The sequence below is a fragment of the Indicator indicator genome, chromosome 36 (genome assembly GCF_027791375.1).
Source record: "Indicator indicator isolate 239-I01 chromosome 36, UM_Iind_1.1, whole genome shotgun sequence".
Taxonomy (NCBI): Eukaryota; Metazoa; Chordata; class Aves; order Piciformes; family Indicatoridae; genus Indicator; species Indicator indicator.
The window spans coordinates 2,906,741-2,933,608 of NC_072045.1; the positions used below are offsets into that span (position 1 = coordinate 2,906,741).

The window sequence follows — 26,868 nt, forward strand, 5'->3', positions numbered from 1 at the left end:
CAGCCCTGAGGCAGCAAGAGGAGGCACCACCCCCACTTCCAAACTTCAGGCTTCAGCTCCCTCTGATATGCCCTGGCTGGGCCTGATGGATCAAGTCTGATGACCACCACCAGGCTACATCGAGCCTGGAGAGACCTGGGGCAGGTAGGTTGGGAGGTGCACCCAGAGCAGGGAAAGGACACAGCTGCAGGGCCTGGGCTGCATTTGCTGATTGCCCTCTGCTGCAAATTGAGCAGACTGGATGGAAACTCACAGCTGGAAGTGTGCTTCTGCACTTCACTGTTTCCCAGGTGGAACAAGAAGAACCTGGGAGAGAACTCATTTAGGTACTGAAAGCAGCACCAGGATGCTCTTTTTAGTATAAAAAATGTACTAGGATGCTCCTTTTCCACACAAAATCACACCGGGATACTATTTTTAAGCTAATGGCTGACTCACAAGGAGCCAAAGTGTCTCCCTTCACTTGCCTCAAGCTGTTCCTGCAGCTCCTTCATGAATAACTTTTCTTTAAATGAGCTCAGGAAGCCACAGCCTTACACAGGTAGGTACCTATCAAACAATGCCTCCAGCTAACCTCACTCTCCTCCTGGGTTTCCATCCTTCTCTCTAACTCCTCTGATTGTTTTTCCAGCCCTGTCCCATGCAGCAGTGTCCAGCTGGAACCTGGATAACCTAGCACAGGAGCAGCAGACCCTGGGTGGCCTCCCTCTCTCCAGCTGCACCTCCCCAGCAGATGCAGCCCTGCAGTGACCTTCTAGCTGAGTTTGTTCACACACTGCCAGGAATGCCAACCTGGGACATGCTTAGGGACACTCTTTGCAGGAGATGTGATGTCAGAAAGGACAGGATGGGCTGGTGCAGCAGGGCTGAGCTGATGTCCCCAACCCCCAAAGCTCTGAAGCAGTGCTTTCCACCCCCAGCAAGCTCCCTTGGGCAGCTGCAAAGGAAGCAGAGCAGAGTCTGAAGCTGCACTTACTTTGACTATAAAGGACAGGGTTCCTTTCAACTTCTGAGCCATAACAATACTCTGAAGTGTAAACACAAACTGGGCTTCATTAGAGATTCCTAGCATGAAGAGAGGAGAGGGAGAAGTCAGGTCAGGGAAATGTTTCTGTAGCTAAGGAACAGAAGGAAGCAGCCAGCAGCAGCTCAGCTCTGGGCAGTGACTATTTTGGAACCCAAATGGACATTTCCTGTGTGGTTGGAGGAGTTACAAACAAGTCCTGTTGTGGATGAGGAGTAGTGCAGCACTTGGGAGGTTATGGAGGAGGTAAGGGATATCCCAGTGCAGTGCACTGAAGCAGGGAACATCCAGCTTGCCAGGGAGCTTCCCAAGCCAAGCTGATTTCTCATGGTTTGATGTTTCCCTTTCAGCAGGCAGCTCTGTGCCAAGAACTGCCTCAAGATGTCTGCCCAAAACATTCCTCCCCACTGCTTTTTCCTGGGGGCATCAGGGCCTTGAGCAACCCGCTCTAGTGGGAACAGGCTGCCCAGGCAGGCTGCGGATGCCCCTTCTCTGGAGGTGTTCAAGGCCAGGCTGGATGAGGCCTTGAGCAAGCTGGGCTGGTGGGAGGGGTCCCTGCCCATGGCAGGGAGGTTGGAACTGGATGATCTTGAAGGTCCCTTCCAACCCAACCCCCATTCTGTGGATCTCTAAGCAGTTCAACCAACTCCTGCCACAGGAGGGCAGTGCAGGGCCAGCCACGCTCCGAGAGCCCTGCTGGGCAAAGCTGCTCGTACCAGGGGGTAGCTGGAAGGGCACAGGTATCCCATCGTGCACTGATGATCCTTCAGGTCGGAGCATTTTAGTGTTGAGAGAGTCCAGGACGTTGAGCTCCATGCTCTTGAGGAAACTGGAGCTTTTGTTCTCAAAGATAACTGAGACAGTCACTTGGCTGTCGTGCTGCAGGTTCCCTTGGATGTCGTAGGTCTGCAAATAGAAGGGGGACAAAATAAATCATCCCAGGGGCTTTCCAACAGCAAAGCACCACACCAGAACAGCAGCAGGGTAAAGCAAGCTTCAAGAAGAGGGCAATCTGGTAACGAAAAGCAGAATGGGGATCAGCTCCATATTGCTGCTAAGTGGTGGGAAAAGAGCAGCTTCAAAACTTGCTGAAAGGGACATCCAAAGGAAGTTCCACTCAGAAACGGAAAAGCTTTGGTGGGTTTCTGCCTCCTGGGATTTAAGCAGTTCTTCAGCTAAAGTCTGTCCTACATGAAGTCACTCTTCTATTACCCAGGGAGCCCCTCTTCCCCCCCCTCCCCCAAAACTCACCATTTTGATGTATGGGTTCTCAGCCAGCAGGCGGTAGCTGGACATGGGCTGCAACACAGGAGAGAAATCCCAGTCAGGGCACACAAACTGCTCTGGGAGCAGCTGCCAGCTCCCCTCCTTGCTCCCAACACAGCCCAGCTCCTGCCTCTTGCCCCAGGCCAGGGCTGGCAGTGCACAGCTACTCACTGGTAGTGGCTCATCCTCTAGTGTTCCATTCTGCACCGACTCTGCAGTCTCCTCCTTGTTCTGGTGACTTTTCTTCTTGGATTTCTTTTTATCCTTTGATTTCTCCTCTTTCTCTTTCTTGTGCTTTTTCTTCTTATGCTTGGAGGATTTCTACCAAGAACAAGAAGTAACTACAGCAAACCCTCCAAGAAACCCTAGATTTCTACAGTCATTACATCATGAGTCCTCCACCAACCCTTCCACTCTCACTCTGTGCAGCCTCCTGGACTGAACAAAAAGCTTTCTGCTGCTGCAGAAACCCAAACCAGAGCCTTAAACCCCAGTCCTCACCCTGTGCTGAGCCGCAGTGAAGTCTTGCTCCCCACTCAGCTGACAGCAGCTGAACTCAAAGCACCCTGGGATCAGCAGGAGGCCAAACCTCTTCAGCTGTTTGGAAGCTCAGCTTCAACTGCTGCTCCCTAAGCTCCAGGAACAGCCAAACCTCCCTTATGTGTTCAGAGCTCCTCAAGGATCCAACACCCCACTGCTGCCTGGCTGCAGGTGGGCACTGCACTGAGCAGGGTGCTGCTGGGAATTCCTCTGTGCTTCTCTTTAAGGAATACAAGACCAAAGATGACAGCAGCTTGCACCCCTTACCTTTCCTTCATCATCCTCCTCCTCTTCTTGCTCTTCCCTTTCTTCCTTTTTCACCTCTTGAGGTTCAGCAACCACTGCAGCACTTGTTTCAGGCTCTCCCTGAGTGGATTAGCAGAAGGATTATAAGGAAAGCAGTTGAAAGAACTGAATCCCACACCAAAAGGAATCTTAACAGGGACACTGACCCCCTCCCACCCCAGCTGTGATACCCAACAGGACACCAGGCTGTCAAGGTATCAAACCCAGCAAACATCATCACCTGAGGACAAGATAAAAGATCTCCTCCAAGGAATCCAGCCCCCTAGATTCCCTATTTCTTCCTCTCAAATCTCCCATCAAAATTCATGAGGCTTTTTCTTTCAGCCTTTGTCTCTCCCATCTATCAACACTGCCAGTGTTGAGCTCACACTAGGAAATAAAGCCACACAGTAATATTATTGCTGGGCTTTGCTGTATTAAAATCCACCCAGCCTCTAGCTGCAGCTCTATCTCCATCCACTGATCACAGCAGAATGAGCCTGAGACTTCCCATTACAGTGGCTGTGACCTGGGAAGATAAAATGTCATTGCTCCATGGCAGTAAGATGAGATGAAGCCTCTCCTGCAGCATGACAAAGCACCCTGAGCCCAGCTCAGATGCAACCAGGAAGCTTCCTGGGCTGTGGCAAGATCTTTACCTGTGGCTGGGTACTGGAAGCAGGTGGTGGAGCAGTGGAGAGCCAGAAATCCAAATCTTCTCCCTGAATTGCAAGAGAAAACAGAACCCTTGTGGCTGTGCTGATGGCATTCTTTCAACCAACTCAAATGAGCCTCCCCGAGTCTCCATGGGAATGCACAGCTCCAGAACAGAGGCTGTACAAAATCAGGAGCTCAAGAAGCTTAACTGCAGCCTCTGAGCCCATTTCCACTGCTGGACAGAGCTGACAGCAAGTGCAGGCTGCCCCATGGGTCACAGACAAAGGGAAACCATCACAGAATGGCTCAGGTGGGAAGGGACCTCAGAGACCATCCAGTTCCAACCTCCCCACCATGGCAGGGACACCTCCCACCAGCCCAGGTTGCTCAAGGCCTCATCCAGCCTGGCCTTGAACAGCCACAGCCTCCCTGGGCAGCCTGCTCCCAAATGAGGTGAGCTTTGGAGCATCACCTTTTTCTCCTCTTCTTCCTCCACCACCTTTTTTTCTTTCTCTTTCTTCTTTCCTTTGTCTTTTTCTCTCTCTTTATCTTTGTGTTTCTTCTCCTTCTTTTTGGGTTTCTTGCTCTTCTTCTCTACCAGAGGAGCTTCTGAGTCTGGTGACTTCAGGGCCTCAACATTTCTGTGTCTCTGCACTGGCAGCTTCTCACTGTCTGCTAAGGGTCTTAAAAAGAAAAGAGACCATAACCCTCTGCAGAGAGCCTGAAAGCAACCAGCCTGACAAAGGAGATCAAGCACTCAGTGAACAATTCTTACCTGGAAGGCTTCCCTGAAACCAGACTGTGTGTGAGCATGACACAGAGCAGAGCAAGCAGAGGGAGAGAGAGAGGACAGAGACATGAGAAAATGTGAGAGAGCAGAGCCCCTCCTGTGAAATGGGTAGAGAATGAATGGCAACAACACCAAAGTCCAAAGATGCTTCCTGGAGCTCAGCAGCCAGAGCCTGCTCTGCAGGTCTGGAGTCAGAAATTGTCTTTGAAACATCTGTGCCCTGCAGGCTGTGAGGAAGATGAGCAGCATGTGACAAAAGAAACCTTTCCAGTAACTCTCCTTTCACTTTTTCACTGATAGGACAAGAGGAAAGGGCCTCAAGTTGCACCAGGGGAGGTTTAGGTTGGACATGAAAAGAAACTTCTTCACTGGAAGGGTTGTCAGGGCCTGGCCCAGGCTGCCCTGGGCAGGGGTGGAGTCCCCATCCCTGGAAGGGTTTCTGAAGCATGGAGATGTGGTTTGGTGGTGACCTGACCAGACCTTGAAGGTCTCTTCTGTCCAAATGATTCTATCATTCTATCAATTTTTTTGTTTGCAAGGTACTGAGGGGCCAAAGCTCTACAGATTTCAAAACTGCAGAGACTTTAAAGTACCAGAAAGAGCTATTAAACACAGACACACATGTGCCTGTGGAGCCTTCAGAACTTGACAGGAGGCACCCATGGACCAGTCATTGTTTGTAGCATGGTGATTTAAAACAACTAAAACAACTCTTGATGTGCAGCACTTCACAGCCCACTGCCAACCATCACACAGCAGCAGGCAGGGTCTGCTGTGCTAAGCACTGGAAGCAGCTCCAGCAGCTGAATGGGGACCAGAGTCTGGAGAGAGCTGTGATCTGCAGGTCCCTTGGTGGTATCAGAACAGGAGACTTCAGCAGTGGAAGCACACAGTGCCCACAGGGCAGTGGGGATGCTAGGAAGGGGCTGTCACTGCTCACCATGCAGAGCACACCATGGCTCCAACAGCTCTGGGATGGCCACAGGTGAGCACCTGTCACAGAGAGCTGCTGGTGCACCCACAACATCTGCCCCCAGATGTGCTGCCTGTGCTCACAGGCTCCTTTCAGCCACACAAAACTATTCCCCTGCCCCCACCAACACTTCAGCAGCTTTGCTTTTATCAGTGCAGGAGGAACCCAAGCCTGGATCATCAGCTAAGGTTACATCCAAGGCATGGGGAGAGCCTTCACTCTCTTCACCTCATTCACTGCAGGTAGAGCTTTTCACTCTTCAAGCCCAGCCCTGCCCCTCTGCATTCTGGCAGCAGTTCAGTCAATCCTCATCCCAAACTGGCACTTACTTATCCAGGTCTATATCCAGTGCCTTGTAGGGATCATTGGGATCTTTGTCATCTTCATCACTGGGCAAAGCATTCTGCAGGAGAGAGGAAAGAGGACATCCCCTGAGGCAGCAAACCACAGGCAAACTCAAGCTTTGCATCACCCAAAGAAAGCATTTTGGGGCCTGGTCAGCCCAGCCTGCTGGCAGGCAGAGGAAGTTAACAGTGCCAGGATGAATCAAGACCAGAAAAATCCATTCTTCATGGACAGCAGCCTCTGAACTGCTGCTGCTGGGCTTTGATTAAAGGAACTTTTGGGAACCAACACAGATTCCAGCATCAGCATGAACAACTAATTACAATCAGCTGCAAACCTGCTGACTAGACAGCAAGTTCCTGGCAAAGGGAAGCAGCAGAGCATAATACATGGAGCAGCTACTTGGAGAGTGTCACTCTGATAGCAGGGATGGGTGGGGTTTGTTCTCTTGATTTGGGGGGAGTTTGGGTTTGTTTGGTTTGTTTTGTTGTGTTTTTTTTTTTTTTTACAGCTTCAATGCCAATTTCTGCCTTTTTAGGCACAAAAGGACAATCATTTCTCTCTCTCTGAGGAGCAGCCTAGGACCACCTCATCAAATAAGCTCTGCAGGAAATCAGAGCTCTTGAAGTGCACAACACAGACTGGCTGGGAATGCTTGGGGGGATACTGAGAGACTGAGGGGCTGGAATGTGTCCAGAGAAGGGCAACCAAGCTGGGGAAGGGTCTGGAGAACAGGGCTGGGGAGGAGCAGCTGAGGGAGCTGGGGGTGTTCAGCCTAGAGGAGGCTGAGGGGAGACCTCATTGCTGTCTGCAGCTCCCTGAGAGGAAGCTGGAGCCAGGGGTGGGTTGGGGTCTTCTCCCTAGTCTCAGGTGACAGAAGGAGAAGAAATGGCCTGAAATTGTGCCAGGGCAGGGTTAGGTTGGAGAGGAGCAAAAATTTCTTTGCTGCAAGAGTGGTCAGGGATTGGCACAGGCTGCTCAGGGAGGTGGTGAAGTCCCCACTCCAGGAGGTGTTCAAGAACTGTGTGGCCATGGGAGTCGGGGCCACGGTTTGGTGGTCTTAGGTCAGCAGTTGGACTGGATGGGCTTAGAGAGCCTTCACAACCGGAACCTTGCTGTGGTTCCTGAAGAGCAGGAGGCAGGCTGCGCCCCCAGCTCACTGCAACAGCCCCAGGCTGCGCCCCCAGCTCACTGCAACAGCCCCAGGCTGCGCCCCCAGCTCACTGCAACAGCCCCAGGCTGCGCCCCCAGCTCACTGCAACAGCCCCAGGCTGCGCCCCCAGCTCCCAGCAGCACCCCCAGCTCCCAGCAGCACCCCCAGCTCCCAGCAGCACCCCCAGCTCCCAGCAGCACCCCAGGCTGTACCCCCGGCTCCCAGCAGCACCCCAGGCTGTACCCCCGGCTCCCTGCAGCACCCCAGGCTGTACCCCCGGCTCCCAGCAGCACCCCCAGGCTGTACCCCCGGCTCCCTGCAGCACCCCAGGCTGCACCCCCGGCTCCCTGCAGCACCCCAGGCTGACCTCTGGCATCTCCTCGGTGATGATGTCGACGCGGTGCGCAGGGGCGATGTCCTCCTCGCTCTCTGTCTGCAGGGAGTTGTGCCGATGGTGTTTGCCTCTCTTCTCCTTCTTCTGCTTTTTCTTCTTCTTGTCTTTCTCCAGCTTCTGCTTGTGCCTTCGCTCCTCTTCCAGCTTCACATACTGGTCAGACATGGGCATTCCTGGGGGGGAAGCCAAGCTGTTGTCAGGCTGCAGCCCACAGCCGACACTGATCGCTGGAACAGTGATGTGAGGAGAGAACCTTGTGGCAGCTTCTCACAGCCAGAAGCACCAAGATCTCTCTGCGCTCCCACATCACCTCACACAGCCCTCCTCTCTCCAGGAACATGACACAGCTCTGCCCTGCTCCCTTGTGCTTGTCCACATCACAAAGGTATCCTGGGTTTGCTGGGACAGAGTCCTAGGCCTGCCATGGTCTGCAGGCCATGAGCAGTTTGGAGTCTGCCAGGACAGGTGACCCAGGTTGGCTCTGGCTGTATCCCAGCTCAGAAACATCCTGCTCAGTACAAAGGGGGAAGATTGCTGAGGAGAGAGGAACCTCCTGCTTGGAGTCTCCTCCTGACCCTGCTCCTCTTTCTCCTCCTTCCTGTTCAGTGTGGCTGCTGCACCCTTGGCTGTGCTGAGAACTCCACACCCTTGATCTTGGCATTGCCTCAGTTCTGCTGTTTCATTAAATCCATTTTCATTGCAACCCTCAGGCCTCCTTTTCCCAAACCCCTTCTCTGATAGAGAGGGGTCAGTGGGTGACAGAGCAACTTCTAGAGTGCAGCCTGAGATTAATTTAGCAATCAGCAGCACTTACCTGGAACTTTCAAGGGGACAGAGAGGTCAATCTGGACCACAGGGATGTGTTCCACACCTGGAGTGTCTTGGTACCGCTGGGGAAATGAGAATTGGTTGCATTTTGAGCGCTGCCAGATACAAATCTCTATAAAAAAATCTCAAATTCAAGCAGTTTAACCTTTGAAGTGAGGACAATTTAGGGATGGAAATGCTGGGTAGTAGCAGAGTGGATTTTCAAGCCAGCTCATAACTATTATAAAAGGAGGGTGGAGTCAGGTGGGGGTTGGGCTCTTCTCACTAGGATCAGGAGATAGGAGAAGCGGAAATGGCCTGAAATTGTGCCAGGGGAGGGTTGGGTTGGAGATGAGGAACAATTTCTTTGCTACAAGAGTGGTCAGGGATTGGCACAGGCTGCCCAGGGAGGTGGTGGAGTCCCCAGCCCTGAAGGAGTTTAGGAAACCTGTGGCCATGGGAGTTGGGGCCATGGTTTGGTGGCCATGGTAGGGCTGGGTTGAGGGCTGGACTGGGTGATCTCAGAGCTTTTCCAACCCAGACAGTTCTGATTCTATGACAGACAAACACTATGCTTTCCATGACAAGTTAACCCATGGTGTTCCAAAGCCCTCTGTGATGGCAGCTGGCCAATCACCCCTTCCTTCAGCCAGCTGCCTGCTCCTGTGCCATCAGGTCACTTCCTAAGACTCCTAAAACCACTCGTAGGAACCCACTGCAGTCCATACACTAGACCATCAGAACTGCAGTGGAAAGGATCAGAGCTGTCCCCAAGGAAGCTGCAGCAAAGCCTTCACACCATGATCTGAGAGTCATCGAGATGTTTTAGTTGGGAGTCACTCACCTTCTGAGGGGAAGGAGAGCTTTTAATGTAGAATGGGTTGTTGGCCTGCTCCTGCTTCCGGGCCTCTCGCCGCTGAACGCCAAAGACAGTTGGGAGTCAGAAGGTTTGTTTGCAAGCAAAGGGAGATGAAAGGCAGGAGTGTGGGGTGCACCCTCCCTCGCTTCTCACAATACAAAACTCCTTGCAAAAAGCCTACAGGGGAGTAGCTGGTGGATGATGAAGCAGTTCTGAGTGACAGGATGAGGCCTAAGCCAGGAGCAATGGTGCTGCTGTCACTGGTACTCCCCAGAGCACCCTTCCTGCTTTTTAATTGCAGCCTAGAGACCACTTCCCAAAGCCCAGATTTTGATGGCAGCTCAAGCCACAGAAACACAAAGTGGCTCCCTGGTTACAGCCCAGCTGCTTCAGCGGCTCCCACACCACCCCACCACTCGTCCTGCTTCAGCGGCTCCCACACCACCCCAGCTGCTTCAGCGGCTCCCACCCCACCCCACCCCCCCAGCTGCTTCAGCGGCTCCCACCCCACCCCACCCCCCCAGCTGCTTCAGCGGCTCCCACCCCACCCCACCCCCCCAGCTGCTTCAGCGGCTCCCACCCCACCCCACCACCCCAGCTGCTTCAGCGGCTCCCACCCCACCCCACCACCCCAGCTGCTTCAGCGGCTCCCACCCCACCCCACCACCCCAGCTGCTTCAGCGGCTCCCACCCCACCCCACCACCCCAGCTGCTTCAGCGGCTCCCACCCCACCCCACCACCCCAGCTGCTTCAGCGGCTCCCACCCCACCCCACCCCACCCCACCACCCCAGCTGCTTCAGCGGCTCCCACCCCACCCCACCCCACCCCACCACCCCAGCTGCTTCAGCGGCTCCCACCCCACCCCACCCCACCACCCCAGCTGCTTCAGCGGCTCCCACCCCACCCCACCCCACCACCCCAGCTGCTTCAGCGGCTCCCACCCCACCCCACCCCACCACCCCAGCTGCTTCAGCGGCTCCCACCCCACCCCACCCCACCACCCCTGCTGCTTCAGCGGCTCCCACCCCACCCCACCCCACCACCCCTGCTGCTTCAGCGGCTCCCACCCCACCCCACCCCACCACCCCAGCTGCTTCAGCGGCTCCCACCCCACCCCACCCCACCACCCCAGCTGCTTCAGCGGCTCCCACCCCACCCCACCACCCCAGCTGCTTCAGCGGCTCCCACACCACCCCACCACCCCTCCTGCTTCAGCGGCTCCCACACCACCCCACCACCCCAGCTGCTTCAGCGGCTCCCACACCACCCCACGACCCCAGCTGCTTCAGCGGCTCCCACACCACCCCACCACCCCTGCTGCTTCAGCGGCTCCCACACCACCCCACCACCCCAGCTGCTTCAGCGGCTCCCACACCACCCCACCACCCCTGCTGCTTCAGCGGCTCCCACACCACCCCACGACCCCTCCTGCTTCAGCGGCTCCCACACCACCCCACGACCCCTCCTGCTTCAGCGGCTCCCACACCACCCCACGACCCCTCCTGCTTCAGCGGCTCCCACACCACCCCACGACCCCTCCTGCTTCAGCGGCTCCCACACCACCCCACGACCCCTCCTGCTTCAGCGGCTCCCACACCACCCCACGACCCCTCCTGCTTCAGCGGCTCCCACACCACCCCACGACCCCTCCTGCTTCAGCGGCTCCCACACCACCCCACGACCCCTCCTGCTTCAGCGGCTCCCACACCACCCCACGACCCCTCCTGCTTCAGCGGCTCCCACACCACCCCACGACCCCTCCTGCTTCAGCGGCTCCCACACCACCCCACGACCCCTCCTGCTTCAGCGGCTCCCACACCACCCCACGACCCCTCCTGCTTCAGCGGCTCCCACACCACCACCACTCCTCCATTACAAAGGCAGAAGTGTTTCAGCATTCACTCACTCTGGCCAGTTCCTCCTCATCTATTTCTGGCTGTCTGTGCCTGGAATGCCTCTGTTCCTCATCATGGAAGATTGTTTTGGGCTTTTCATCTTCAGACTCGCTGTCTGATGGAGGTTCATTGATCCAGGCATCGAGGTCCAAGCTGGGAAGAAAGAATTGCAGCAAACAAAGAGCCTGGATCAGTACCCCTGAGTATTTCAGCTTTGATGTTTACAGAGTTGAGAAGTTTAAATAAGGCTTCGGGAGGGAGGAGGAACCTTACCCCTCTGGAACTGGGACTTTCTTCTGTGCTTTAGGAGCCACAGGGTTGAGCTCACCAGCAAACAGAGCTATGACTTCCTCAGCTACAGGGACTTCTTTGATTTGTAGCTTCTGAATGTATTTGATTAGTTGCAAGATGCAAGAAGCCTAAAAAGCAATGCACAAGTAATTTCAGAATTGCTATTAACAAATGGAATCAAAGAAAAAAACAAAAAACAACTGCAGTGAAAGTCTGCAGAAAACTGCTCTGCCTCATGAAGAGAATGAAGAAAAGCAGCTTGAACTGCAGGTTTAGAGCAAGCGTTAACATCTTACCCCCTCTTCAGGCTCTGTCCCTTTTGTGTCCTTATTCATAGAAAGGGTTGGGGTGGAAGGGACCTCAAAGACCATCCAGCTCCAACCCCCTGCCATGGGCAGCAACACCTCCACCAGCCCAGGTTGATCAAGGTCTCATCCAGCCTGGCCTTGAACACCTCCAGAGAGGAGGCATCCACAACCTCCCTGGGCAGCCTGTTGCAGCCTCAGCTACCTCACTGAGATGTGAGAATTTTGAAGTGAAGTTGTTTGGAGCGAAATCCCTGCAGGGGCTGCATGGAACTGAGGTAAGACCTGGGCTCTGGCATGAAATGTCCCCACTCTGCCCATCCTACTTCTAGAGCTTCTCTTTCCCTGAGTCACACCAAGCACAGAGCACACCAGAAATTCCATGCATGCTCCAAAACAAGGGAGAGACTTAGGATGACAAATTCCTAAGGAATTTGATTCTCTTACCCTCTCCTGAACTTCCAGATCTGCACTCTGCACAAACTGAGGCAAGCGCTCGATCATCAGCTGGGTGATTTCCTGAGCTGCTTCCTTCTCCCCTGCCTGCTCTTTCTGCTGCAGGATGGAGGCATAGAGTTTCACCATGTTCTGGACATAAACTGCCTGGATGTGGCCTGGCAGAGTTGTCACTTTAGGCCTCAACATTGCTTCTAAGGTTTGGTTTGCTTCCTCGAGGTGCCTGTAAAGACAGAAATTGAGGACAGATGAAAGACAGCAGCTGAGAAAGTTCAGCATTCAGAGATCCATAGAATGGGTTGGGTTGGAAGGGACCTTCAAGATCATCCAGTGCCAACCCCCTGCCATGGGCAGGGACACCTCCACCAGCCCAGGTTGCTCAAGGCCTCATCCAGCCTGAGCACTCCCAGGGAGGGAGCATCCACAACCTCCCTGGGTAACCTGTTCCAGTGTCTCCCCATCCTCACTGTAGGAATTTCTTCTTCATCTTCAGTCTCAATCTCCCCTCTCCCAGCTCAAAGCCCTCATCCTGCCATTCCAAGCCCTTGTCAAAAGCCCATTCCCAGCTGCTCTAAGGTCTCCCTGGAGCCCTCTCTTCCCCAGGCTGAACAGCCCCAGCTCTCTCAGCCTGTACCCATAGGGGAGGTGCTCCAGCCCTGAACCCTCCTCCTCCTCAATCTACATTCCAGTGGCCAAAGCCTTCATCCAAACGAAGCCTCTCAGAGCACTCCAGGCTCTGTCTGCACTTACTCAGAGAACTCCCCACATATCCAGGCAGCAGCATAGAGCACCTCACAGATGCCATTCCTCTGGGTGTTGCTGGCTATGAGGTGAGCATTGTCCAGCAGCATGGCCATCTGAGACACTGCAAACTTCCGGATAGCTTTGACTCTGATGGCCACATCCAGCATCTGGGCTGCTATCAGGTGCCCGTGCCGCGTGCCCTCCAGGCGGGTCAGCTCCACCAGGATGCTGATGTACCTACAGAGAGGGACAGGGGTGCAGTGCTCTCAGCAGAGGGGCAGGCAGGAGAGGTGCTGCTGAGCTCAGGAGCTGACAGAGGAGCAGCACTGACCATTCAAAGTTGGTGATGTATTGGTAGTTGGACTGGCTGCAGATGTCTATGATCTTGGTCAGCAGCTCGTCCCGGTACGTCGTGCCCTCTGCCTTATCCACGTGGATCATCAGCTTCTTCACTATCTCCATCAGGTTCTTCTTGGATACCTGATAACAGTTATCAAAGGGCTGAAACACATCTAAGCCATCTCCCATATTGCTAATTCATAGAATGGGTTGGAAGGGACCTCAAAGATCACCCAGTTCCAACCCCCTGCTATAGGCAGGGACACCTCCCACCAGCCCAGGCTGCTCAAGGCCTCACCCAGCCTGGCCTTGAAGACCTCCAGGGAGGGGACATCCACAGCCTCCCTGGGTAGCCTGTTGCAGTGTCTCACCAAGACAACTTGTCCTAACTCCATTAAAGCAACTGCCAGCTCTGTGTATTAGCAATAAATCAGAGAGACCTCTCCAGGCCCCAGCTTTGGCCACGATCACAACAGGAACCTGTTTGGTTCTGTTCACTGCTGTCACTGAAGCAGGGCCAGCACCAGGCTGTGCATGGGGAAGGGGGTGGCACAGACTGGGGTGAAGGGCACTCTATAAATCATAGCCACAGCCCCTTTAGAGCCCAAATCTTTGCCCCCATTACACACTGGGCAGGTGCTGAATGTGTGCCCAAGGCTGGCAGCTGAGAGAGAGCAGACACAGGGAGGCTCTGCAAATGTCATCAGAAGCCATGACAAATGTACAGTGAGAGGCAAACTGGATGACAGAGCAGCTTCAAGCTGCCTTCTGCTGCTGTTTCAAAGAGCTCCTGTCTGTTTCCCAGGCTGCACAACTTACATCAACCTGAGCTGTGGTGTGCTGCAGCACGGGCTGGGACTGAGAGCAGCACAGACCCCAGCAGCATGCCTGTGGCTGCTCCACTTTGAGCCTAGATGAAGGCTGGAGGGAGCAGCAAATTCTTAGGCATTAAAGCAGCAGCCTCCTGGGTGACTTCCACAGTGCCTGAACTCAGACACTCCTTGCACAGCCTGGATCCAAGCTTTTAAAGCTCTCTCATGCTGTGCCAGAACTTTCCCTTGCCATGTGTGCCAGTAAAGGCATCAGAGTTACCATCAGAAGGCTGCTGGGGAGAGGGGGAAGAGGGAGTTGAATGCTTTTCTTAAACATCAGCCTCCTAAAGGGTCAAGGGGGTGGAAGGCAGAAGGAAGAGCTGTAGAACACACCATGCCATAGAGCAAGTCCAGAGCTCTGAGCCGGATGGACTCATCTTTGTCATCCAGACACTGCAGGATGAGGTCCTTGTGAGACTGCACTGACTTGGGATGTGTCTTCAGGATCTTGGACATAGCCAGCAGCCCCAGGTACTTCACTGTGAAAGGCAAAACACAGCTTCTTTCCACATATAGAAACATTGCTTTGGGCTGAGCATGAAATCTTCATGCCAAGAGCACTCAGCACTTGAATAAAACCCAAAAACATCTATGAGGAGGGAGAAAATCTTTGAGCACATCACAGGTTTGGGCTTTCTGTGACCCCACAGAGAGACATGCAGCTACACAGGGCACCTTCATCACCTTCTGCTGGCACTTCAAGATGTATTATTGATGGAAAAACATCTATTTAAGGGATAGAAACTATGGGTATTGAGAAGAGGCAGCCCAGGATGAACACAGCTTGAAAAGCACTGAGATTGGTGCATGAAGCAGGAGTCCTCTTCGCAGTGTGAGACTTTTAGATGGCAGGAAAAAGGTTTGCACAAAGCAGGGATTTCCCAGAGCCCTTCACAGGCACTAAAATAAGGAATTCCTGCATTTTAGTATCACACCTACCCTGCCCAACACCCTTCACTGCTTCCTGAGCAGCCAGGTTGTAGAAAGGCAAAGCCCAGAGCATGGCAAAGGAACTGCTTTAGATTTACAAACAGCAGCAAGCCACAGAGGGCATGGGGTTGGAAGGGACCCCACAGAGGGCATGGGGTTGGAAGGGACCCCACAGAGGGCATGGGGTTGGAAGGGACCCCACAGAGGGCATGGGGTTGGAAGGGACCCTCAAAAGTCATCTTGTCCAACCCCCTTGCAGTCAGCAGGGACACCTCCAACTAGATCAAGCAGGGCCACATCAAGTCTGCTCTCAAATGCCTCCAGGGATGGGGGGCCTCAACCACATCCCTGGACAATCTGTTGCAGTATTTCACCACCCTCCTCCTCTCGTTTGCTTTCACAAAGCTTCTCATCAACAAGCTCTATCAAAACCCCTTCCACCTGAAAGAGCCCAGCAGGCACTACAGCACTAAACCAGCTACAGAACCAGCTGGCTGCTCTCAAACTGCTGCAGCTTCTCTCCACTGGCTGCTTGATAAGAGCTTCCATGAAGCCAAGCAACATACTTACAGTTCTGGTCTGAATCTTCTATCAGGATCCTTAACTTCTGAACACAAAGCTGGAAAAAAGAGCAGGCCATGCTTATTCCAAGCCTTAAAAGTCTTCATTAAAATAACTCTTCAAAGTCTTCATTAAAATAACTCTTCATGAAGGTTACACAGGGAAGCATTCTGACCCACACCTGGGGGTCAGGGGGCTGCTTGCATTAACAGATTTCAGAGAAAAGGCAGCAGCAGCTGAGTAAGAGAGCAAGAAAAACCTCTACATGAGAGGAATTTGCATCCTCATAGATTCCCAGAATGGCTTAAGTTGGAAGGGGCCTTCAAGACCACCCAGTTCCAACCCCCTGCCATGGGCAGGGACACCTCCCACCAGCCCAGGCTGCTCAAGGCCTCATCCAGCCTGGCCTTGAACACCTCCAGAGAGGGGACATCCATGCTAGAGCAAAGGAAGTGAGAGAACTGATCTAGGAAATGCTTCAGTCTGCAGGAGCCCTTCAGGGGAGCTTTTAACTCTTGGCGGAAGAGCACAACCCAGTTTCTCCAGGTGGTGTCAGCCAGCAGCCCAGCACCGTACCTGGATGCTGGCGCTGTGATTCGGCATCCCAGAGGACAGAGAGATCAACACTGCAAGACAAGACAGAGTCAGGCACTGGTGTGCTCTGGAGGAAGGCAACAGCACAGCCCCCCAGGGTCACCAGCTGGCTCAGCTCACAAGGGAAGCTCACTTTGCTTTGATGTTTGCCTGCTTGCACTTCTGAAGGGTCTGTGAGGAGGATTCACAAAATGGGTTCAGACTGGAAGGGACCTTCAAGGTCATCCAGCTCCAACCCCCTGCCATGGGCAGGGACACCTTCCACCAGCCCAGGGTGCTCAAGGCCTCATCCAGCCTGGCCTTGAACACCTCCAGGCAGGAGGCAGCCACAGCCTCCCTGGGCAGCCTGTGCCAGTCTCACCACCCTCACACTGAAGAACTTCTCCCTCAGCTCCACTCTAACCCTGCTCTGCCTCAGCTCCAAACCATTCCCCCTTGGCCTGTCTCAGACACCCTCAGCGAAAGTCTCTCTGCAGCCTTCCTGCAGGATCCCTTCAGGTCCTGGCAGGCAGCTCTGAGGTTCCCCTGGAGCCTTCTCCTCTCCAGGCTGCACACCCCCAGCTCCCTCAGCCTGTGCTCACAGCAGAGCTGCTCCAGCCCTTGGATCATCTCTGTGGCCTCCTCTGGGCTCACTCCAACAGCTCTGAGTCCTTCTCATGCTGGGGACACCTGAACTGGAATAATCATCACTCAGTGTAGTAACAGTGACTCCCTGGAATAATAATCCCTCATTGCCCATACTCCCCTTAAGCCTGCACTGCCCATACTTCTTTCATCCTCTACCAGCCCAACAAAGCTATAGGAACTCAGCCTCCCTCCTGCCAACAGAAGGATTCCAGTTACAGCTACAGTAACACAAATCCAAGCTTGCTAGGAGCCTTATTCCAGTTAGGAAAGAGGAAGTTGAACCAAGGTTTGCAGCTGCTGTTAATTGCTACCAAAGTTCACCAAGTGTTGGCTGCTCTCACCTGCTATGACTGTGTTCACACATTCATACAAGAGAGACATGGCTGAGGTGCTGAAACAGAAAGCAGGTATTTTAAATAAGGAATAAAAAGCAGCAGGTTTTGAAGAGCTGTCAGTGATATTCTAGAGGTAGTTAACACCTCCAATCACACCAGAAAACCTCAGCTCCTCTGCTCCATCTTACTTTCAAATCAAATCATTCTCACTTAAAAACTGTTTGGGGAAGAAGAAGGGCTACAGATTGATTAAAGAAAACAAATCATCATCTTGTTGGGGAAGCAGCAAAGCAGCAGCTCTGCAAGACAGGGAATGAGGAAGGAAGAGGTAATTCAAAACCTCAGCACCAGTGACAGAGCACTGAAGCAATCTCATCCAAGGAGCAAATGAAATCCTCCACCCAAGGTCAAGACATTCATGGTGAGCAGTGCAGGTGGAGAACCTTCAGTGTCCCCAAAGCTGAGCATTTTGTAAGGCACTCTCCATGGGCATCTGTAGCTTAAAGGGAAAGCAAATTGCTCCTGCTTTCAGGAATGCTTTGGAGAATTCATGCTGAGTCAGACACCTGCAGAGATGTTTTGCCTCACTCAGCCTTTTCAGAAGCAGTCCTGATGTGACCATCTTCTGATACTTGAAGCCAATACATCTGCAGACCCAGCTCCTGCCCAGCAGACTCCTCACCAGTGCTGGCTGAACCCATTTGTTGTCCTCACCTATGGATGAGGTTGGTCAGAGGCTCTATCAGTTTCTTCCCCAGCCTAGGTTCCAATGGAGTAAGAGCACCAAACTAGTGAGAAAAGAAGCACAGAGAAGGAAGTGATTCAACAGCTGGTTTCCACAGTGCAAGAACATGATTCAGGTTGCAGCTCCTTACATTTAAACCAAGCTCTACCAAAATATTTTTCTCTCTTTGATCACTTGAGGGCATTCCTGGTTTCTATCCATTTGGGTTTAACAGGAACTCTGTGTCCAAGCAAATCTACTTTTGGCCCCAAGGCCAATCCACGAGGGCCCCAACCCTCTAGACAATGCAGAGCACTCACCAGTTTGATAATTTTAATGAGAACCCAATTGTTGGTTGATGATGTCATCAACTTGAAGAAGAGAGGAGCAAGGGAAAGGTAGTTCTTGGGGTTGCGCCGGGCCAGCTCACAGATGACATTGACTGCAGCAGACTGGACACCTGGGAGGCAGGAAGGGAAAAGCAGGAACCTCCTCAGTGCCTTCTCTGCAATTCAAGCTTCTGGTGCAGAACCCCTGCCACAAAAAGCAGCTGAAGATTCTGATGGTGCATCCAAGAGGAATGGCTCAGCCTCACTACCAACCCACCACGCAGCTTCAAACCATTCCCCCTTGCCCTCAGGAAAACTCCTTCCCAGAGGATCCCTTCAGCTGTTGGTCCCCCTGGAGTCTTCTCTTCCCCAGGCTGAACACCCCCAGCTCCCTCAGCCTGTCCTCATAGCAGAGCTGCTCCAGCCCTTGGTACCCAGAATATGATGCACCTCCAGAGCTCCATGCTTTGGAGCAGAAGTCATTTATTAAAACCTCCTCACCAGGATCTGGATCTTCAAGCTTCTCCTTGAGGCGAGGGAACGCAGGCCGGAGGGACTCTGGGTACTTCAGAAACACCTTGTACATGATGAGCACTGCCTTCTTCCTGATGTAGGGCTTGGTGTGGGACATCTGGGGGGGCAACAACTGCAGTCAGCCTCCTAGAACCACACTCCTACAATGGGTTGGGGTTAGAAGGGTCCTTTAAAGCTCATCCAGTCCAGCCTGCAGCCAGCAGGGACATCCCTGACCAGAGCAGGCTGCTCCAGACAACCTGAGCTGGAATGGTTCCAGGGACTGGGCAGTTCCCACCTCTCTGGGCAGTCTGGGCCAGACTCTGACCCCTCAGTGTCAAACATTTCTACCTTCTCCAGTCTGAATCTCCTTCTTTGAGTTCAAACCATCCCCCCTTATCCTATCACAACAGGCCCTGCCCAAAAGTCTGTCCCCAGCTTTCTTTGAAGTCCTCAATGCGCACCAGAAGGTCTCCCTGGAGCCTTCTCTTCTCCAGGCTGCCCAAGCCCAACTCTCCCAGCCTGGCCTCCCAGCAGAGGGCTTCCAGCCCTCCCATCACTGCTGTGGCCTCTTCTGGCCCTGCTCCAGCAGGTCCCTGTCTGTGCTGAGGGCTCCAGAGCTGCCCCAGCACTGCAGGGGGTGTCTCAGCAGAGCACAGCAGAAGGGCAGAATCCCCTCCCTGCCCCTGCTGCCCACACTGCTGGGGGCCAGCCCAGGACACAGCTGGCTCTGGGCAATTTAGCAAATTTGTGTTTCCAGAGTTCTTCCCAAGGACTTTATGTCCATGTCTGCCTTGAAGTCTCTTTCTGGGAGACCAAATTGCTGCTTTACAAAAACTCAGCTTTGAGGGGAGAATCCTGCAGTTCATCACCAAACCCAACAGAAATCTTCAAGTTAATCCTCTTGAGTTCACTAAGGTCTGCAAGGACTCCCCAAGAACAAAGCATCACCAAACAGGTCTAAATGCAACAGATATTTACTAGATTGGAACAATTTAATACTTTTTTCACTACAGAAAAAAAAGTTCTTGAGGTCTTCTCAACTCACCAGTGTCATGATGTCATTTGCCAAGTCCCTGGCAAGATCTGGAGTAACAAAACAGGACAAGCCAGTCAGTGCAACTCCAGTATCATACTGGTTAGGGCTACTCAGATCCTAGAAAAGGAAAAAGAGGCTCAAAAATTTAAGATCACAGCAGGATGTTGAGAAAATTTTTCTCAGACCAGTTTTATTCAGTCTAACAGACAGGAAGCAGAACTTCTACTCGATGGGAATACAGCAACTATGAACAGGAAAGGTCTCCAGCACCTGCTGAGGAGCAGCCTGGGGTTTGGTGAGGAGCATGAGGAATCAGAATGAAATAACAGATGGGTGAGAGGAACACAAAGGCAGTGAGGAGCTGGGGTGGTGTTTTAGGAATAAGTGTTTACAGCTCAAGACGTGAGCACAAAACATTTCTGAAGGCCTGCAAAAGCTGCCATTAAATATTAACCCTGCCCTGGCAGACCCAGCTGGCAGCAGCCACTCTTCTTCAGCTCAACCTCTCAGAGCTTTCCTTCCAGGCTGCTGCCAGCACCACAACTTTCAATCCATAAATCCTAGAACAGCTCAGCTTGGAAGGGACCTCAGAGATCATCCCCTTCAACCTCCCCACCTCTCAGCTAGAGATGCAGGACTCTACACTCATCCTGGGTTTCATTCCCTTTCTCCCCAGCCTGTCCAGGTCTGGCTGGTTGGCAGCACAGCCTTCAGCTCTTCTTCAGGAACAAAAAATCCTTTGCATTCTTTCTGGCTTTAACGTATCTGAAGAACTGATAACCTCTCAAAACTGCTAGATGACTAAACAGGAAAGCCTCATCTTTGTTTATGCCTTGAAGTAAAAACTCAGGCAGAAAAGACAAGAAACAGCCCAGGGACTGCAGTTCAGGGGAGTAAAATCTCCTTAATAAAGCAACTGGATGGACATGATTAAAATGCTGCACTTGGCAGAGCAGAACAGCTTAAAAGATAAAGGGAAGAGCCCCAGTTCCTTAGGCTGGCTACTGCCTAACACCCCACTGAGCTTTTTTAAGCAAGTAAAAGACATTTTTATTCAGATGGTAAAATTATAGGCACAGCTTGTACTGGATCAGTCAAGTTTTAAAGCAGTGGGACTTAAAAATAAGAATTCAAGTGCAGAGCTTTAAAAATATCTCTGGAATCTGAAGAGTGGGAAAAATAATCCTGCAAGGCAGTAACTCTGGAAAAACCCTGAAGTGCTAAAGCTCTCTGAAAATGAACATGAGAGCCCTGAGTGCACTAAACACTGAGCACAGCTTCACATCACTCCTCACCATTTTGACACCATGATTAAACCAAACAAGCCCAAAGCCTGCTCTGCCATTACCACAGCAGGGGTTTTGTGGAGCCAGCTGACCCCAGCTCCCTCAGCCTGTGCTCAGAGCAGAGCTCCTCCAGCCCTTGGATCATCTTTGTGGCCTCCTCTGGACACACTCCAGCAGCTCTGTGTCCTTCTCATGCTGGGGACACCAGAACTGGAGGCAGGAATGGAGGTGAGAGCAGAGCCAAGGGGCAGAATCCCCCCTCCTGCCCTGCTGCCCACACTCCCCTGGCTGCAGCCCAGCACACAGCTGCCTGCTGGGATCCATGAGGGCACTGCTGGCTCCTGGGGAGCTTCTCCTCAACCAACATCTTCAGAGCTACTCTCAACCCACTCTGGACCCAGCCTGGATTTACGTCTGGGGTTGGCCTGGCCCAGAGGCAGGACCTTGCCTTTAAAGGTTATTGTGGTCACCATGCACTGAGATGAAAACACCCCAGGAGCTGCTAGGAGACAGCAGAAGGGAGCCTGAAGATAGCTCCTAAATATTTCATAATTAACCCTTCACCTTATGAAGTTAAGAGGAACCCAAGCAAACAGAACTCCACTTAAACATCTCACACTGCTAGAAGAGAAACTCTGGGCACAGCTCTGAGAAGACAAGCAGGGAAGTGGACTGGCAGGGAGGAAGTCCAAAGGTTTACCTTTCGGATCTGGTTGGTAGTCAACATGATGACATCAGTTCCCTCATGGAAGCACTGAGAGGCAGCCAGGTACCCAATGCGCTGGGGAAAGGCAAGGAGAACAAAAACACCTGAAGTTCAGACAAACAACTGGAAGCCTGAGAAGCAGTACTCAAAAGCTGAGCAACTGGGCAGGAGCTTTGTGTCACAGAAGAGGCATGGCAGCAGGACAGAAAAACCTGAGGCAAGTAACATGCTGGGGATAAAATAAATAATGTCTGTCCTCATCAAAGCAGCTTCACAGGATCCCAGCATGGAGGGGCTGGAAGGGACCTCTGGAGCTCAGCCAGTCCAAGCCCCCTGCTCCAGCAGGGCACTCACAGCAGCTTGCCCAGGAGTACAATGGCCAGGGGGGGTTGGAAGCTCTCCACACAAGGAGACTCCACAACCTCTCTGGGCAGCCTGCTCCAGGCCTCCAGCAGCCTCACACCAAAGAAATTTCTCCTCCTGCTCAGGTGGAACCTCCTGGGGTCCAGTTTGTGCCCCTTGCCCTGTCCCTGGGCACCACTGAGCAGAGCCTGGCCCCAGCCTCTCTTGTCCCCCACAACCCTCCTTTTGATCCAGCTCAGCTGCAGGCAGAGGGAGAACTCACTTTGAATGTAAACTTGGAGGCACTCATGACTTCAATGATGTTGAAAGCAGCCCAGCTGATGTCGTAGCCCAGCATCTGTAACTGTGAGCAGAGAAGCCAAGATAACAAACTTCTGAAATGAGAGACTCAAGTAAATAGGTCAAAACTGAAGAGGGAACAAGAGTTCAGCAACAATACTCTAAAGATATCTCAAGCTGATGAGTAATGTTCCATTAAAAGCCACTTGTAGTAAGTTAAAGAAGCCTTGGATTGCACCAGAAGCAAGCTTTGCCTCCACTCCAGGCACAGAGCAGCAGTCTGGAGGGTTTTTTTCCTGGCTTTTTTTGAAAATCAAGCCCAGAACAGAACCACAAAACTGATTCTTAACTAGGACTTCCCTCCCTGTCCTTCTCAGAGGGCTGTGCACAGGGAAACAAACACCAGTTGGAAATGTTAACTGTGTGGTAAGAAACAACCCAGCCAAAGCCAGCTCGTGAGAACTGGATTTGCTTTGAATCACTGGATGGCAGGGGTTGGAAGGGAGCTCTAGAGATCATCTATAGAGTCCAGCCCCCTGCCAGAGCAGGTCACACAGGAGGATGAACCTCCTCACCTATCCCAGTGAAGCAGAGCAGTACCAGAGGCAGTACAGGCTGGGAACACACAGCCTCTGAGGGCAGCAACAGGAGAGCAGTGGAAGAAGAGAGAATGCTCAGAGCATGGGCCAGCTCCTGGGCAGCAGGAAAGGAAGGAATGAGGACCCCAGGCCAGCAGAGGCCAGGGAGGCACTTACATAGGTGAGCTTGCAGACGGCGTTGGCCTTCACCGCGATGTTGTCCTGCTTCAGCTCCTGCTTGATCTCATCGATGCACTGCGAGATGTACTTTGCCTGAGGGCCACAAACAGAGACATTTGTGCTGCTCCCTCAGGCTGCTGGGCCCCCGTGGGGAGGAGCAGCAGAACTCATCCCTTGCAAGCACCAAGTCTCACACAGGGTGCAGGTAAGCACTGGATTGTGACCAAGGTGCTCAGCACGACCTTATCACGAAACCAAACTACACCAAGATCATGGAAGCCAAGAATGGCTCAGGGTGGGAGGGAGCTCAGAGATCTACTCCAAGCCCTGCCATGGGCACAGACAGCTCTCAACTAGACTCAGCTGCTCAAGGCCTCATCCAGCCTGGCCCTGAACACCCCCAGGCAGGAGACCTCCCTAGGCAGCCTGTTCCAGAGCCCCAGACTGAAGAACTTCTTCCTCAGCTCCAGTCTGACCCTGCTCTGCCTCAGCTTCAAACCATTCCCCCTCGGCCTGTCTCAGACACCCTCAGCAAAAGTCTCTCTGCAGCCTCCCTTCAGCTCCTGGAGATGTTTCTTCAGTGGTTTTCCCTTCTCCCCCCTCTCAATCCTTCCTTTGATGAGAATGTTTCAGATCCAGACAAGTCCCATGGGAGTTCAAATATAAACTACACCAAACCCCTTTGACAGGAGCAAAGAAAGCCTTGCTCAGAGATGCTGAAAGGACAGCACCACACAGCTATCTCCACACACATTGTGCCTGCCCCTGAATATTTCATGCACACAGCAGAGCAGGCAGGAGCAGTGTCACAGAATCCTTCCCCTCTGTATCTTGTTGCCACCTCTTGGTCAGGCAGCTCAGCACTGCTCCTCAGTGCACAGCACCAGAGGGTCCTCAGGCTCTGTGGCCAGAACCAGGAGGCAACTCAGCACTGCCAGGGCACCACCAACCCATGGCCCTCAGCACCACATCTCCATAGCTTTGAAACCCCTCCAGAGACTGGGACTCCAGCACTGCCCTGGGCAGCCTGGGCCAGGCCTTGACAACCCTCAAGGGGAAGAAATTGTTCCTCATGTCCCACCTAAACCTCCCCTGGGGCAACTTGAGGCTGTTCCCTCTTGTCCTGTTCCTTGGGAGAAGAGCCCAACCCCCCTGGCTGCAGCCTCCTCTCAGGGAGCTGTAGAGAGCAATGAGGTCTCCCTCAGCCTCCTCCTCTCCAGACTGAACCCTCCCAGCTCCCTCAGCTGCTGTTCTCCAGCAGCCCTGTTCCCCAGACCCTTCCCCAGCTCTAGTCCCTTTCCATGTTTTCCTTAAATGTTTTTGATATCTCCTGAAGAAAGGAACAGCAAGGGAAAACTCTTCTGAGTCCCTTTCTGCTGGCAGCCTGCATTTTCCTCTCCCTCAGCTCTCCATTCCTCACTAATCCTGCGACACCTTCCCCAGAGGCTCACCCATTTTGGCCACTCAACCAAGAGGCACTTCTAAGTCACCACATTTATAGAACTCTGGACACTCCCAGCCAGGAGGCAATGAAGAGGCAGTGCTGGTACAGGAAGAGCCACTGGTGAGAGGAGAGCCTGGAGTGATGGCAAAGCTGCCAGTCTGCAGCCAGGAGCTGCAGGGCAGTGCTGGGAGGTTGGAGCTGGATGATCTCCAAGGCCCCTTCCAACCCACCCCATTCTGTGAATCCCTGAACTGCAGCAGAATTCTCCTTGTCAGGATCCAGCCTTGATCCACTGGGACTGCTGCAGCAGGTTTGGGATCCAAAGCTGTCACTTAAGGCAGGAGCAAAGTGAAACAGCCAAGTGCCAGTGAATGCTGCCCCTGCTCGAGGACAGGCTGAGCCTCAGGGAGCAGGGACCTGACACTGAGGTGTGACTGCACAGAACCAGTCTGCAGTGCACACAGCACAGGAAGAGCTGCAACAAGCACAAAGCCTGACAGCTCCTCTGCCTCCAGCACTGGAGGATTGATCAGTTTCTGCAGCCCTGAGCACCAGCACATGACTGTCTCACATGAGAGGAGGATGCCCACTGCTCCAGCATCCAGGAAGCCACCACCAGCTGGGTGCCTTCCTACCCCTTTCCTCTTTTTTTTTTTCTTTTTCCTTTTGTATCACCTTAAAGAAAAGCACCTGTGGGACACCAGCCATGGGACACAGCCAGGCTGCTTAACACCAAAGGAGGTTAGACCAAGGTCACCTTGGGGAGGTGAAGCAACTCTCCCATTTGTTTGTGCCTCAAGCAGAAGATCCTGTTGCAAGCACAGGGCAGATCAGCTGCCACCTCCTGACTTTGGAAGAAGCCTAGATAGGCAAATGTCCCCATCAGCTCATGTGGGGACTGCCCTGCCCTGCTGCAGAGCAGCTCTGGGGAAAGGGACCTGGGGGTCCTGGTGGACAGCAGGATGCCCAGGAGCCAGCAGTGTGCCCAAGTGGCCAAGAAGGCCAAGGGCACCGTGGGGTCTATCAGAAAGGGGTTGGTGAGTAGGTCGAGAGAGGTTCTCCTCCCCTCTGCTCTGCTAAGGCCAGATCTGAAATATTGTGTCCAGTTCTGGACCCCTCAGCTCAAGAATGACCTCAGAGAACTGCTTGAGACAGTCCAGCCCAGAGCCACAAAGCTGCTGGAGGCAGTGGAACATCTCCCTGTGAGGAGAGCTGAGGGAGCTGGGGCTTGGAGCAGAGCAGCCTGAGGGCTGCCCTCATTGCTGGGGATAAAGATGTGCAGGGCTGGAGCCAGGCTGTGCTCAGGGATGGCCAAGGACAGTACAAGGGGCACTGGGGGCAAGCTGGAGCAGAGGAGGTGCCAGGGGAACAGAAGGAGAAACTTTGTCCCTGTGAGGCTGCTGGAGGCCTGCAGCAGCTGCCCAGAGAGGTTGTGGAGCCTCCTTCTGTGCAGAGCTTCCAACCCCCCTGGGCATTGTGCTGCTGGGCAAGCTGCTGGGGGTGCCCTGCTGGAGCAGGGGGCTTGCAGTGGGTGAGCTCCAGAGGTCCCTCCCAGCCTCACCATTTCATGTCAGTAAGAAGATTCTCCACTAAGCCTGCTCCACAGCTGAGCAAAAAGCCAATTCCAAGGCACAGGCTCCCACATGGTGTGCACCTCACAACCACCACAAAGCGAGCAGAGCAGAGCAGAGCAGCAGGGCAGGGACCATGAGGAGAGGCACTGCACAGCCTTCACTTCAGCAGCAGCCCCCAGGGAACGGTGCAGACCCAACACAGAGCTCAGACTTGTCACAACTTGCAAGGCATTTGGAGCAGCCAGGCTTATCTCTGCCTCAGCTGCTGGCTGCCACGGCTGCTGGACCAGTTCTAACCTGTCTTGGCTACCAAGCTTTCCAGGGATTTACTCACTCATCCTGTAGGTAGCCTGAAGATCCAAGAGCAATGCAATTAATTATTCTGGGCAGTGATAAATACAGGAGAGAATCCTGGGGCTGAGAGCCTGGAGGAGAGCAGCCCCAGAGGGGAGCTGAGCAATGCTCAGCAAGAGCTAAAGGAGCTGTGGGGGGCAAGAGGCTGGGGCCAGACTCTGCTCAGTGGTGCCCAGGGACAGGACAAGAGGCAATAGGCACAAACTGGAACTCAGAAGGTTCCACCTGAACAGGAGGAGAAAATTCTTTGGTGTGAGGCTGCTGGAGGCCTGCAGAAGGCTGCCCAGAGAGGTTGTGGAGTCTCCTTCTCTGCAGAGCTTCCAACCCCCCCTGGCTCCTGGGCAAGCTGCTGTGGGTGCCCTGTTGGCCTGGATGAGCTCCAGAGGTCTCTTCCAACCCCTACCATGCTGTGACACCAAACCCCAGAGCAGTCCAACATAAATCAATCACCAGCA

General features: G+C 53.4%; 1 protein-coding gene across 3 annotated transcripts in view; it reads right to left on the reverse strand.

Annotated features, from left to right (window-relative positions):
- AP3D1 (adaptor related protein complex 3 subunit delta 1) overlaps positions 1–26,868 on the reverse strand; it is a 32,788-nt gene that overhangs the window by 2,500 nt on the left and 3,420 nt on the right. The window contains exons 2-28 of one of the 3 annotated variants that reach the window (XM_054396336.1): positions 23,039–23,134; positions 22,267–22,347; positions 21,636–21,716; positions 19,659–19,766; positions 18,599–18,728; positions 18,089–18,228; positions 17,759–17,832; positions 17,051–17,100; positions 16,065–16,114; positions 15,498–15,546; positions 14,331–14,476; positions 13,118–13,266; positions 12,793–13,023; positions 12,034–12,265; positions 11,264–11,409; positions 11,002–11,143; positions 9,079–9,150; positions 8,242–8,317; positions 7,401–7,600; positions 5,865–5,938; positions 4,272–4,455; positions 3,775–3,837; positions 3,098–3,196; positions 2,462–2,611; positions 2,276–2,323; positions 1,741–1,930; positions 977–1,065 (exon numbers count right to left, since the gene is read on the reverse strand). In XM_054396336.1, the coding sequence (XP_054252311.1) occupies positions 977–1,065; positions 1,741–1,930; positions 2,276–2,323; positions 2,462–2,611; positions 3,098–3,196; positions 3,775–3,837; positions 4,272–4,455; positions 5,865–5,938; positions 7,401–7,600; positions 8,242–8,317; positions 9,079–9,150; positions 11,002–11,143; positions 11,264–11,409; positions 12,034–12,265; positions 12,793–13,023; positions 13,118–13,266; positions 14,331–14,476; positions 15,498–15,546; positions 16,065–16,114; positions 17,051–17,100; positions 17,759–17,832; positions 18,089–18,228; positions 18,599–18,728; positions 19,659–19,766; positions 21,636–21,716; positions 22,267–22,347; positions 23,039–23,134 (3,150 nt within the window). Of the gene's footprint in view, positions 1–976; positions 1,066–1,740; positions 1,931–2,275; positions 2,324–2,461; positions 2,612–3,097; positions 3,197–3,774; positions 3,838–4,244; positions 4,456–5,864; positions 5,939–7,400; positions 7,601–8,241; positions 8,318–9,078; positions 9,151–11,001; positions 11,144–11,263; positions 11,410–12,033; positions 12,266–12,792; positions 13,024–13,117; positions 13,267–14,330; positions 14,477–15,497; positions 15,547–16,064; positions 16,115–17,050; positions 17,101–17,758; positions 17,833–18,088; positions 18,229–18,598; positions 18,729–19,658; positions 19,767–21,635; positions 21,717–22,266; positions 22,348–23,038; positions 23,135–26,868 lie in introns of all 3 variants that reach the window. The other 2 variants (XM_054396334.1, XM_054396335.1) reach the window with 2 other exon arrangements.